Consider the following 14,942-nt stretch of genomic DNA (forward strand, 5'->3'; position numbering starts at 1 on the left):
AACCATGGCGTAAAGAAGCTTTTTGCCCCCCGGGCCAATGACTACAGGGCCCACAGGAGCTGCTGATATATTTATTACTCTTAAGATGAACTCCGATGTCATACAGATTCTCTCCTTGTCATAAGTTGTCATGAAATTAACAGTCATGAAATTAGAACATGTCCAAGGTGTTACCTACATTGGAGTGTCTTTTTGGAATGTCGCTAAGCCACTGAACCCAACATCATCCCGTTAGACCACACTGGGCTATAGTACATCGTATAAAATAATACAATCATTAGTATACAGAAGTTACTAAATTACGACACTGAAATCAGACTGATGTGCTCCCTGGTCTTGGCCACATTCTTATATGGGTTCAGATCAAAGACGCTGACTGCAGAACTAAAGAGGAAGATCCTAGCCATGGAATTGATCTGCTACAGTCTACAGACAGACCCGACGGATCACAAAGATGTCATAGAAACGAAGAGCTTAGAGTTAGTAGTAGTGCACTGTGCAGCGATTGAGCCCCCAATATAACCTGTTAACTACTGTCAAAAAAAAACCCGCAAGCTAAAACTATACGGCCACAAGGTCCTCAGGGCTCGTATAGACTTTCCTTAAGGAAACAATACCCGGAAAAATGAAGAAGAGGCAGACAGAGAAAGCGATGAGAAGACAACATAAAAGAATGGACAGGCTTATCATTGAAAGAGATTCTGTTCAAGTCAAAACACAGAAAGGAATGAAGAAGGACGGTCAACAGATCTTGTGTGGTGCCCCAACGGTACAACAGACCAAGGGATAGGTGAAAGGTGTAGGTCAAGTACAGAATCTATAAAAATGTTTCTTAGTGAGCCTATAACATTTTAAGTAGACTGTTCAAGTAATTTAACAATTTAATGTTCAAAATAGTAAAACAACTTACTCTAGGCAGATCTGGCATTAATGAAAAACACCATGACGTCGCGCAATTAATGTAAAAAATCCAAACAGTCTTTGACGAGCAGGCGCTTAAAGCCTGTCCTTGACTTGCTAAGTTTGTAAACCACTGACGAAATGTTAGAAAAATAGCGGGAAAACCCAGTGCCCCAATTACATATTTTCATAACATAACGTTTTCCGCAACAAATAAATAACAAACAGATCTTAGCCATAGAGGAATGCCTCCCTGCACGAATAAGCTTTTGTCCACAGTGACGACTTCGCCATTTAATGAGGACTTCAAGGTACACACTTGGCTGATACTGAACTAGTCCTTCCTGGCACAAAGATAGAGGCGCTTTAATAGTTTCGAGAAACAACATTTGAATAGTGTATGTTTAGAAATAGAGTAGGTTTGGTCTCCAGGTCAATGTGTTGACATAGATTCTAGGTCACTGAAGTTAGGTCAAGTGTAAATTATGAATTGAATCGCAGGGCTGTCTGGAGTTTCCCCTTTGTGTTAATTGTCCGCTTGTCTGTCTGTGTTTGGTTGCTGGGACTTTAAGTTACTGTTGCGTTCATTCTTTATTTCACTTAATTGACTAGTTTGACATCTTTGATTACTTTGACCTCATTGATTAATTTAGCCTCATTGACTACTTTGACCTCATTGATTACTTTGACCCGATATACTATTTCATTGACTACTTTCACATACATCATTTACTACTTTGACCTTGTAGACTACTTTGACCTTTCCTCCCCTCCATTGACTACTTTGACCTTTTCCCCCTCCATTGATTACTTTGATTTCATTAACTTAACTTTATTGACCAATTGACTTCAAGACTACTTTGACTTTATTGGTTACTTTACTACATTTACTACTTGAGTTCATTGACCACTTTGATTCCATCGACTACGTTAACCTCACTGATTACTTTGACGTCATCGATTACTTTGACATCATTTACTACTTTGACTTTCATTTACTTGACTTCATTGACTACTCGACTTCATGACTATGTTAACTTTCATTGACTACAGTGATTTTATTGACTTCGTAGACTACTTGACTTTATTGACTACCTCTTTAAATAAAAATTCACACAATTTGAGAGAATCCAGACAAAGTTCTATGAAACTCATAAGCCTATGTAGTGTTAGTTAACTTTTGTCCATTCCACTTATCAGCAGTATGACTCTGAGAGATTACCCTCCCCCTAAGAATTACTTCTAGGCTAAGTCTTAGATAGAAATTCAATAGAGAACCATTTTCTTAAGAAATGTATTTCCCACATTAGTGGAATTCGTGGCACAAACCGCTGGACTACCTAACAAGGGCAGTTAATTCTAAATCCCAACTCTTGCTTCAAACTAATTGCAGAAAAAAAAACACATAATGTGCAAAAAAAAATAATTATTTAATATAATAATTTGCGAAAGAAAACAAAAATGAACATTACAAAAAAAAATGGCCTGGATTAAAATACCCCTCCCCCCCACACACATATATGAACCTGTTATCTCCCTTGAACATGTAAGTTGATTTATATCGATACGAAGCCTACAAATTAACCAGGAAATGAATCGCAGACGACTAGGTCTAGGAGTGATGTGAACATTCAAATCTACCACGGGACGCATTATCTTTTTTTTTCCTTTTAATTTCTGTATGCCGCAAACAGGGCCGGATTTAGTCTTGATAAGACCCTTAGCTATTCGAGTTTAAGTCTGATTTTAAGTCGCTTTATGTAAAAACGTTCTTTCAATAAATTTTAAAAAATCCACTATTATGTCCTATGCATATACATTTATTAATCTAGTCGTGCATGATAGAGATATAATGTCTGTTAAGGTTTTCATGGCTGATTCAGGCAACCCGTTTCATGCTCTAATGGAACTAGGGAATAATAATCACTTGGAAGCACTTAGAAGAATTAATCCTAGCATACGAAATAAGCATTGTGTCTACGCTGGACGAGGGAAAATATGTAGGTGACAGCATGTCTCATTAATCTTCTAAAAATCATTGTAATTTATAGCCTAATTATAATAATAATAATACAATAGTCATACGAATCCGAAACAACTCTTCTGAACCCAATAAAAAATGTTATTGGTTTAGACGACACGGGACCAATGGGAAGAAAAAGCACTTTGTGGAAAATTTCCGGCACTAAATTGTCAAGGTTGATAAGGCTGCTTCCTAGGCATTGCTCAAAGCAGGTCATCTCTACCCTGAAACAGAAGGCTCTGTCCCAGCAATACAGGACAGAGTTAGGACTAAATGCTCAAAGCAGGTCATCTCTACCCTAAAACAGAAGACTCTGCCCCAGCAATACAGGACAGAGTTAGGACTAAATGCTCAAAGCAGGTCATCTCTACCCTGAAATAGAAGGCTCTGTCCCAGCAATACAGGACAGAGTTAGGACTAAATGCTCAAAGCAGGTCATCTCTACCCTGAAACAGAAGGCTCTGTCCCAGCAATACAGGACAGAGTTAGGACTAAATGCTAAAAGCAGGTCATCTCTACCCTGAAACAGAAGGTTTTGTCCCAGCAATACAGGACAGAGTTAGGACTAAATGCTCAAAGCAGGTCATCTCTACCCTGAAACAGAAGGCTCTGCCCCAGCAATACAGGACAGAGTTAGGACTAAATGCTCAAAGCAGGTCATCTCTACCCTGAAACAGAAGGCTCTGCCCCAGCAATACAGGACAGAGTTAGGACTAAATGCTCAAAGCAGGTCATCTCTACCCCGAAACAGAAGGCTCTGCCCCAGCAATACAGGACAGAGTTAGGACTAAATGCTCAAAGCAGGTCATCTCTACCCCGAAACAGAAGGCTCTGCCCCAGCAATACAGGACAGAGTTAGGACTAAATGCTCAAAGCAGGTCATCTCTACCCTGAAACAGAAGGTTTTGTCCCAGCAATACAGGACAGAGTTAGGACTAAACATTATGATGAGCATATCTTAAAACTCGATGGTGTTGATTAATGCCAAAAGTGTGGAAACACATGCTACGCCGCCGGTCGACTAGTGGACTATAAAACTACAATGCATGATATACGAAAAATAAAAGAGAATATCGGTCTCACATTGTAATACTTAACATCTTGGAAGATCCTTACAGTTCAGCCTGGGCTCCGCTGTTCATGTTTTGATTGTTTGTACGTTGGGCCATTAAAAGGTTGTTTTTTAATTGATTCAGTTCATTTGGCTTGCGTGAGGTAGTTTTGAGGCAAAGAGGATTATTGCAACGTCATAAAGCTATCTAGACATTTTTAATGAACGAGCTGGCCGAATGACAAACACACACACACACCAGGTTGCAAATGCGATGTCCAATCTGATTAGCTATCTGAATTATACACATGCTGAGTTGTTTTTGTTTTTACTCTAGATGTCTTCCATAAACCTCATTAGGACTGGCAGCATATGAACTAGCCAATAAGTCATTTAGACTCTGGAAGCATATGAACTAGCAAATAACTTACGTAATAGACGCTTTATCATACTAGATAGATTAAGCGTCCTTTCCCTTTTAGGATTAGATAAATCTGTGGGACAGGTGATATAAGGTCATCTGTTTCTGTGGCCCATGGGTTATGTCATGTCGCAAGCACAATGACCAGTCGCCTTGACCTTTCACAGACTATTGTCAGTTACCCATTAGAGTTTGTTGGAATCAAGGGCTCACCAAAAATGCTGAAATTCAAAATGTCAGTCTTCACCGGGATTCGAACCAGATACCCTAAGCCAGCGCTTCTCAACCTTTTATGCTCGGCGACCCCTTTTTTACAACCCCCCCCCCCACTCTGCCGCGACCCCCCCCCCCACACACACATACAGCAATAAAAGAATAGACAACAACAATCCATATTTTCGATGGTCTTAGGCGACCCCTGGCTAATCGTCAATCGACCCCCAAAGGGGTTACGACCCACAGGTTGAGAACCCCTGCCCTAAGCGCTTGACAACTCAGCCAATGTCAAGATGGGTTTCACGGGTCTAGCTAGGGGATGATATAATGAACCGGGCTCCCCACATCGGCAGGCTAATGTATTAAAGAACAACAGCAAACCAAGTTGCATAATAACCGAACTGTAGATAAGTGGTCAAAGATCGTTGAACAATAACAACATTTAATACTAAATACAAATAGTTAATTTTCAGAATATGTACAAATCATACAAGTTAATGCTGTATTAATTTGACAAATGAACACACCTCACGCACGCACACTCTGTTCCGGCCACACAGCCCAGTAGCTCCAATTACTACAACACGGAGATGGAAGGCTCAAACTAATCAAGGGCCAGTCCAAGGGTGATCTCAAAATCTCACACTCCATCCCAAGACTAACACTCTTAAACAAAGAATAAGTTAGATCTAAGGATGTCGCTAAATCACAGAACTTTCATTAACCCTAACCCTTACTGAAATATCAACCTGATTGACACATTTATGAACTTACGTACAGTTTTTGAAGTAACGTCTGTATTATATAAGATAAGATAAGTTAAAACGGGGAAACAGTGGGAACTATTAGAGTAGTAAGAATCTCCAGTTAGGACGCCCCACTCCGCTAAAAGAACACTACAGGGAACCAAGCGTGACGTAAAACACACATACAATATTCTTGACAACAAAACACGACGCCCAATGCAAACTTAATTCGTACATCTCTAAACACGACAAGAAAACTTCACGCGCACCGGACAGTCACCACGCCCCTTACCAGGGACGTCAGTCGTAACCAAAAAATCTGTGAGTAATCTGATGCGTCACAATGGTTCTTACAATGTTAACCAATAGCCAACCATGTTTATATAGGTACATGTTATGTATCAATATAACATTTTAAATGCTGCCCTCGACATTCACACGCTTCTTTTATTATTCAAAAAAAGATTACCAAAATAGTATCAACATTTACAATAAGTATTTAGGTAAGGTTGAAAAAATCCTCTCATAATATAGTTTTAAGTGCAGAAAAAAATAGAACGGCACTAAATGAATTAATTATGAAAATGTTTAAATAAATTAGCTAACTAGAACAACCACAAACCCCCCCCCCCCCAAATTCAGTCCCTTTGTTGGATAACATTAGAAAGCTGGTCCCAGAATTGTTTGACCAACTCTTCGTTCATGTCTGGGTCTGGTGGAAATTCTGTGTAATGGTTTCTTTGCATAATGGACAAGAGGTCTTTGGACATACCCTCGTGGTCAGTGGGCTGATACAGGCAGAGGTGTAAGACTGGCCGGGGCTCGTAGATCTCCTCCATGACGGCCATTTTGACAGCGTATTCGGAGTACAGGCCGTCGAAGAAGTAAGGACTGACCACTGGTATCGTCTTGTAACTGTTTTGGACTGCACTGAGAATGGCGGTGGTCATATAAGTGCCAGGCATAATGTCTCTGTCCACCAGAAGCAGCCTGTGGCCCCGCTTGACCTCTAGCTCCTGGATGAAGTCCTTGAAAACGAAGCTCATAGTTTGATCCTCGTATAGAATATAAGCGTCGTGCTGGAATTTCTTTCCCGTAACTTTCTTGGGTTTAAACCCAGCGTACTTGGCCAAAGCTATGTTTCTAAGGTAGCGAAGTTTCCACCTGAAGCGATAGACGAGAGCCAGTGTGACCATCAGGGTGACCACCACAGCAGACGAGATGGAGATGACCAAAACGATCGCCTTTGATGCGCATGCTCTTTGGACTTGTTCCGCTCTTTCCAGCAGGTCGCCAAAACTGACAATTTCCCCAGTGTTTGTCTGACACTTCAGATACATCTGGTTGACCAATCGGACATTCGTGAAGGCCATCCAGTTTAAAACTTCAACTCCATCACACGTGCAGGGCAAGGGGTTAAAGGAAATGTCCAGTGAAACCGTTTTCGATAACGCCAAAAAGTCGAGGTCATCACGGGTCACTTTATCTATCCAGGTAATAGAGTTTTGACTGAAGTTCATTAGCCAAACGCTGGACATATGACTGAGGCTGAGATTCAACGCCTGAAGTTTGTTATTAGTAGCCAGCAAAACCTCCAAACTCTTCAGGCCTGACAGAAAACCTCGAGGAAGCCTGTAGAGGAGATTCATCGATATATCCAGAAAGCGCAGATAACCCAGCCGTGAAAATACTTTCCCGCTATCCAAGGCCGCGAAACTTTCGCCCAGAATATTGTTGCTGATATTGAGAGAGATCAAAGAATTGTTTGGGCGGAAGAAGCTTTCGGCGAGTTTCATAGCGTAATTGTGGCTCAAGTCTGCGTTTTGTATTTTGGAAGGAAGTGTCCATTCTCCCCACCTGACTAGAAAGTTGTTTGTGAAGCAAATGGAAGTCAGAGAATTGTTAAGCCTCCAGTTCCTTCTTAGCAGTGACGTGTCGAAGAAATAAAAGCGCGTTGCTTGAACTAGCCTTAGCTTGGGAGGCAGTCCATCTCTTTGAGGATCATCATGTGCAGTAAATGATTGGTCTGGATCTATACACAAACCACTATCGCTAAATCTAAGAAATGATTCCTTTGCTGCAAATTTTGGTATGCTTTTGTTGCTGTCCAGATGATATTCCTCTAACAATGAAATGTAGCTCAGATTTTGATCATAGATTTCATCGCGATTATTCTCCGTCAACTGATAACTCTGTAAGCTGTCATCCTGACGGTCAAGGTAGATCTCTGTCATTTCGGACAGTTGACTGAGGCTGATCAAGGAGAAGACTCTATTGCTCAGTTTGTTATCCATTAAAACGAATCGCTTTAACGTTCTAGGTAAGAGCTCCACAAAGTCTTTACCGATCAGAGCGATTCTGTTTTGAGACAGATTCAGTTCTTCTAGTGCCAGATGCTGCAGATAGGCCGCGTGCGTTTTAGTCAGAGCCCGACAAAGATAATTACTTTGAGAAAGTGAAATCAACTTCAGAATTTTCAGAGAAGAATTGATTAAACCTCGCAAATCATCAAAAGCCTGATACAGGTCATACGTAGCTCTCGTTTTGCTGATTTCTAAAGTTTCAAGAAGTTTTACGCTGGAGAAAACGGTAGGGTCTATATGGTAGAGATTGCAACCGTACATTATCAATGTTCTGAGGTAAGGAGTGTTCTCAAGAAAGTCTTTAGTGATATTTCTTAACCCACAGTGGCCAGTGTGGCCACCGAAGACTAAAGTTGTCAATCTTGTCAATGTTTTCACTTCAGGACCCAGTTTAGAACCCACATTGACGTCTATATATAAGCTTGTAAGCTGACTCAGTCTAGACAGCGAGAGGCTGGGATACAGCTGCCTGTTGTTCACATTGCCTTGCAAATAGAGCTGTCGTAGATGTACAAGTTTTTCAAACACCAAGTGTGGCATACTTCTGTTGTTGTAGTTCAGTTGATTTCTACTCAGGTCTAACACTTCCAAATTGATGAGGTTATCAAAAGTGCTGACATTCAAGAATCGTATTTTGTTTCGGGAGAGAGACAAACTTTTTAGATTCTCCAGTCCTTCAAACATGGCTGACGAGATGTCGATCAGACTGTTGCCACTCAGCATTAGTTCCTGCAGGTTGACAAAACACCGGAAGCTGCTGTCCTCGATGGTGCTAATGTTATTGTAACTGAGATCCAAAGTCCTCATCGCGGAGGAAATATTTTCCTGTGACTGACCTGATACCTTAATTAGCCGTGGGTTTGATCTTAGGATCAGAGAGCCGAGTTGTGAATACTTCGTTAAGTTGGATGTGTTTAGCTCCACCATACGGTTCAGGGACATATTGAGTGTCTTAATGGTAACCGGAAGTTCAGTGGGCATTCTCAGAAATTGCCTATTAGAGCAGTCAGCATCGACAATGTTGTCTTTCCTTTGGTAACAGATACAAGGGGGACAACTGCGGGCATCTAGATATTGAAAGTTATAAATGATCTCCCTTACATTGTATACATCCTGTTCTGAATTCTCAGATACGCTATTTTCTGTTTCATAATGTTTGAAGCTTTGCGAGGAAGATTTGCTGCTGGACATGGTGACAACGTTGTCATATTCTGAAGCTGAATTGTTTCCCGGGGTCGGAGGAAAAAAATCCATGACGTTGAAAGAGCTGAGCAAGGATGTGACAAAGACACACAGTACCATAGCAGATCTCAGCATCTCTGGAATCAAAGAGATAAAAAAAACTATTTGAAGTCATAGCAAGAATGGGCGTAGCCAGGATTTTTTTTACGAGGGGTGGGGTGGGGAAAGGGGGTTGGGGACATACATTAAACACTAGTGCATAATGCGCAATGAAAAAACAAGGCAGTTTGTATTGATATCATCGACTACACACTACAGTACACTATTTCTACATGTGCACGTCTATCTGACCAGCCCGTTTAAATCAGTTGGACACACACAGTCTATTTCCTTTTTGGGCAGGGAGGGTGCGGATTAATTTTTTTCTAGGGTTAGTAATCTTAATGCTCTTATCTACACAGGCCTAACTTAAAACCTAGACCTAGATCTCAATAATAAAGACTTACCTATTGTACACTCCGGATTCAGATATGGTTTAAGCTATAAAAAAAGGGGCGTACTTGATGTTCCTGCAGTTCATAAATGATCGTTTACCGCAAATGAATTGATTAAAACCACTAAATATTGACCTAACATGCTTATCAGGTTCCCACTATAAACAGAAATTAAACATTACCATGAACAACCCCATCCATAGTATTGCATAGAAGCTTTTGGCAAACAAACAAAAAAAAAAATTCAACAACATTTATAATACTGTTAGGTTCAAGTGCAGATATTGGCTCCACCAGAGCTTCTATCCTCATCTTACTTTACCAAACCCTCTTCAAATGCATGTTGTGAATACACTAGCAGTAAGTTGGGGGGGGGGGGGAAGGGGTTGAACCCCCACCCCCACCCCCAGCTACGCCCATGATAGCAAGCCATCTTTGTTTAACTAGTACTCACGTAAATATGTGTTCATTTGATGTATAAATGTTTGTTGGAATCATTTCAAACTTTTGAGGGAATTTGTATTGTAGATAAACACATGTTCTTATTCCCTATACTAGGACTAATTCATATAAATACAGTGACCGGTCATTTCATCCCCGGTCATTTCATATTTTGGTCATTTCATCTCTCTCCGATCATTTCATCCTCAATAAAAAAAATTTCTTAGTCATTGTGCTGTTAAGGCTTTGTTTTTAAGCCCTCATCCATGTTATTACAGTGTTTATAGTATCCTCAATCCTCTGTTCATACTTGTTGATAAATGAAATAACATATGTAAATAAGTAGATCTATTGTAATACGGAGTTTGTATATATATATAGTTTTATGGTTTCTATTTGATATAGGAATGTCTATACTATTCTGCGCAAAAATGCATCAAAGGTCAGGGTGTGGTTGAAATACAGAAAATCTTTTAAGAGATAGGAGTACGACTAGAATAATTATGTTCATGCCGCTCTGCGCTCATAATTTATCATAAAAGGCCAAAGTGTGTTGGAAGTACTGTGAATATTTTGAATCTTATCTTATAAAGTACAGACGTTCCCTCAAAAAAGATAATGATTACGTCCCACGTGTTTTCGTAGGTCAATCTTGTCATGCATGTTAACCAATGACTTAAATTCTCAGGCAGCCCATTCCATGCTCTGATAGCACTAGGGAAGAGGGAGTGTTTGTATAAATTTGCCCTATCACAGGCATGTCAAACTCATTAAGGTGTATAGGCCACATAAAAAAAACTTACTATGACCTGAAAGGCCGCAGGCAAAAAATCAGTTGGAAAACATAGCCTACTAGTTGTTTTTTTTTTAATTAGAAGCAAACAGTAGAATAAATAATGAATGGATTACCTGTCCCTTAGTTAGCTAGATTTGTAGAACTATTTTGTTCATTCAAAAATTACTATGATTACTCATTATTTTCGTTGTCCTGTTGCTAGAAATCTTTTCTGGGACACAATTTTATTAATGTCAGGTTGAAGTTTGTTTGCCACTGACACTTTCATTGCTGATGACAAATTTTTATGAGATAATCTCACATGGTGAGGTGTTTTTGCAGCTTTCATTATGGAAAAGAACTCCCTGCTTGCAAATATAGCAGGAATTCTGGCTGCGAATTGGCGCAATTCAACGTACCGTTCTGGTAAATAAATGTAAAATTTTGGCACAGTCACTTCTATATACTTCGATTTCAACAAAGAACCTGACTGCTATTCTATCAGCTCTAGTTGCACATTATCAGCAGCATTTTCAGAATCAAATGAGAATGGAGATATAAACAACGAAAATTCTTATTCGTATGAAACGAAGTCACGAAAACGGTCACTGAAAGCATCTACTAACGATTCCAGGTGTAGGGCATATCTACCAAATCTTGCAGCCGTATTTTAATCTTTTTAGTTCATGACACGTTGAGAAGTGAACAAGGTTTTCTCTTGATATTTGGTTTATCCACAGTCGTAACTTTGCTTGCTAAATCGACCACCGGCGGACAATGTTTATGCTTGCGCTGGATATGGCAAAATATATGGGTCACAGCTGGGGCTGCGTTGCCAAGGGAAATACTGCATACCTCATTAATCTTCGAACTCGTAGACTAGCCTTATATATATATATAACTTTGATTGAAAGCACTGCACATCATCACACGCGTTTGTGACAATTTTGTCTTTACCTTGAAGTTTCAAATTCAAGCCTTGCAGGTGACCAGTGAGATCAACTGCGAATGCCAAATCCTGAACCCATTCGTCAGTTTCGAAAAGTTCATCAGGTTCACTTTTCTTGTTCAGAAAAAAAAATCAATTTCCTTACGTAGGGCAAAAAAAAATCTCTTCTTTATGACAGGAGAGCCAGCGGACTTCTGTGTAGTAGGGAACACAATCAAATTCGTGTCCAAGGTCATCCAGAAACATTGAAAATTGGCGAGGATTCGAACCACGGGCACGAATAAAACTGATAACGACTGAAACTGGTCTTAACACATGTTGTAACTGTAATTGATCTGCTCATAATGCTTCTTGGTGCACTGAAAATTAGCAATAAATAGCAAATTTAAAATTAGCATTAGTCTCTCTTATTTTTGCAAGCAGCTTTGCACTAAAACAATTTCTAACCACAATCATGGTTGGTGCGCCATCAATTGCTAGTCTAGCTGGCTTTGCCAAAGGTAAATTGTACAGCAATATCTCCTCCTGTAATTTCTCAAAAACATCCTCGCTTGTTGTGGTGTTTGGCATAGAACAGAGCTCAAGTAATTCCTCATGTCTCAAAATTCCTTTTAAAGGCCCTTATGAATATAGCCAACTGTGCTACACCCGTTACATCAGTTGACTCATCGAGAGCCAATGAAAAGAATCCAAAATCAACTATTTTGTTCTTTAATTGTTCACGCAATCTGACGGACATGTCATTTATTCTATCTGCCACAGTGTTCCTAACGCTATTTCTTTGAATGTTTTCACCTTTTCTGGACAAATTACTTCCGCAGCTTTAATGACACACTTCTTAATAAAATCACCTTCTCTAAATTATTTGCTATGGCTTGCAATTAAGTTTGACAAAATGTAGCGGGCTTTCGCTGCAGACTCACTCTCGTTGTTCAGTTTAACAAGTACTGTTTGTTGCCTTTTTAAGCTATTTTTCAATTCAAGTAGCTTGTCATCCCTCATTGTCCAGGTGTAAGCATCATACACCTTTTTGTGATTAGCGTAATGTCGTTTGACATTCTACTCTTTGGGCAATCTAATGCAGTGAATACCGATGTGCAGAAATAATGTAACTCTCATCTTTCTTGAAACGATCTATTAAACTAAATTGTCAGTAAACAGTATAATGTACATTGTCTTCTAACACTATTGGCTTATTTATGATGTGATAAAAATACATTATTCAAAATTATTTGTTTCCAAAAATCTGATCATCAAAGAATACTTAATAAGTCCAACAAAGTTGATTGTTTCGTTTAGCAGTAAATATTTTATCTGAAAATGAGTGGTGACTGTTAAACGCTTAATGATTTAACCATAGACATAAATAAATATAGACTAGAAAAAGGAAATAACTTCATTAAACTTAAAAACATGTATATCTGTTGTTGTCGGATTTCCAAATTCTGAAAAGTTGTAAGATCTTCAGTCTTAGAGATTAAACAAAACTACACTGCTGTATAATAAAGTAGGCCTACACAAAATTGCAAGTCACACATTTTCGTTTAATAAAACTCTTTAATCGGCCAGTCTATATTTATTTATGTCTATGGATTTAACATTATTTGATAATTCCTGAGGTAGCCTAGCGGGCAAATTTCAAAGTGGCGGCGGGCCGCATGCTTCCCGCGAACGCATTGTTTGACATACCTGTACCTAGCATTTGGTGGTAATGATTGCTCCTGTCTCTTTCTGAGTATTTTATTAGTTGTTTTTTTTTTTTAATTTGAAGAATATGGTTCAGTGTTTTATGAATAATTACTACTTTATTTTTAATCTTACAAACATAACTATTAAAGTGCTTGTAGAATAGTTTAAAAAAAAAACAACTTAACTGGAGTTAGGAATAATTCTTCCAAATCCACACACACAACGTCTTTGTTTCACACATTCAACAGCGTCTCCTCGAACTTATCGCCCTTGGCAGGAGATTGCCGACACTGTTGTGAATCTCTACCAGCCGATACAATGTCACTGTGGCCAGTTGTCTCTACAAGTGAGATCACTATTGCATGATGACTTGAGTCCTTGTGTATTATTTTATTTACATGCTTTTCAGAAGGCATGTTGTCACGTGACTAGTGTGTCATCGCAAGTGTTACTAACTCTTACACATGCACACTAAAAAAAGAAAAGAATTTCCCTCCGGATGGCTACAACTTGTCTTTGACAAGATAAGACCTTGACCTCGCGGAGACCAATCAAGTTAGTTCCCCATACACTTACCTACACACGAATCTGTTTCAATATGTTTTGTCTGCTGGTGCAGCCTAATTGGCAATGGAACCTTTTGACATTTTCTGACATCATTCCGTGTTGGCAATTACACATTTGCCAGGTGATAGTTACTTTTCAAGGTCTTGACATGTGTGACTCACTTTTTAAAAAATAAGCATAGTAGCTGCCCAACTACTAAGATTTTGATCTATTATTTAACTGTCAAATTCTGAGCCATATAATTAATGTCTGGTGTAGGTATTTCTACTTGAGAAATTATTTTATAATTGTATGTCCTCTGTAGCGCTGTGATGTATGAGGGGTGGGGGTTCTCACCCGGGAAAATATTTTTTTTTCTACAAAGCTTTTATCAACTCACTCTGTCTGGTAAAAAGTTTGTACACGTCATTTCTCCCACATTCATTCTCGGATCAAGTTGAAACTTTGCACAATTATTAGTTGGTAAAGACAAGACGGGTATCAATAAAAATAAAACGTTAACCAATTAGTCAATTAAATACTGGTAATTAATTATTTTGCTTGATACCAACAAAGAGAAATTTATACTTTAATATTCACAGATACGGCTAAATATATAGGGTTTTGTCTTATCTTATCTTATATAATACAGACGTTACTTCAAAAAAGAAGATGATTACGTCCTACGCGTCATGCATTTAGTCATGCATATTAACCAATGACTTAAATTCTGCCAAGTCACTGGTTTTCCTGGCTAGCTCAGGCAACCCATTCCATGCTCTAATAGCACTAGGGAAGAAGGAGTATTTGTACAAATTTGTCCTAGCATATGGGACGAGGAATGTGCCTTTATCTTTGTGTCTTTCAGAGTATTTTATTAAATTTTGTTTTTGTATTTGAAGATTATGGTTCAGTGTTTTATGTATAATTGCTACTTTACTTTTGAGCCTTCTGTCCTGAAGGCTTTCTAAATTTAGTGATTTTACTAAAGGTGTTACTCTAGTCAAATGTGAATATTCGTTTGTTATGAATCGCACTGCTCTATTTTGTATCTGTTCTAGTTTCTTAATGTTTTCTTGAGTTGAGGGGTCCCAAACAGAGGATGCATATTCTATTATTGGCCTAACCAAGGTTAAATAACATTTT

At 39.0% G+C, this 14,942-nt stretch overlaps 3 protein-coding genes across 3 annotated transcripts in view; 1 reads left to right on the forward strand and 2 right to left on the reverse strand.

Annotated features, from left to right (window-relative positions):
* The window catches only part of LOC106076700 (toll-like receptor 4), a 25,680-nt gene extending 20,979 nt beyond the window's left edge, over positions 1 to 4,701 (reverse strand). The window contains exon 1 of the mRNA XM_056006445.1: positions 911 to 4,701. The gene's annotated coding sequence lies outside the window, so the exon portion shown is untranslated. The remainder of the gene's footprint in view (positions 1 to 910) is intronic.
* LOC106051606 (uncharacterized) overlaps positions 1 to 13,785 on the reverse strand; it is a 21,503-nt gene extending 7,718 nt beyond the window's left edge. The window contains exons 1-2 of the mRNA XM_056006735.1: positions 13,436 to 13,785; positions 5,998 to 9,039 (exon numbers count right to left, since the gene is read on the reverse strand). Of these exons, the coding sequence (XP_055862710.1) occupies positions 5,998 to 9,037 (3,040 nt within the window). The 5' untranslated portion in view covers positions 9,038 to 9,039; positions 13,436 to 13,785. The remainder of the gene's footprint in view (positions 1 to 5,997; positions 9,040 to 13,435) is intronic.
* The window catches only part of LOC106074487 (uncharacterized), a 139,243-nt gene that overhangs the window by 28,500 nt on the left and 95,801 nt on the right, over positions 1 to 14,942 (forward strand). The gene's annotated exons all lie outside the window — the stretch shown is intronic.

The sequence above is a fragment of the Biomphalaria glabrata genome, chromosome 12, assembly GCF_947242115.1.
Source record: "Biomphalaria glabrata chromosome 12, xgBioGlab47.1, whole genome shotgun sequence".
Classification (NCBI taxonomy): domain Eukaryota; kingdom Metazoa; phylum Mollusca; class Gastropoda; family Planorbidae; genus Biomphalaria; species Biomphalaria glabrata.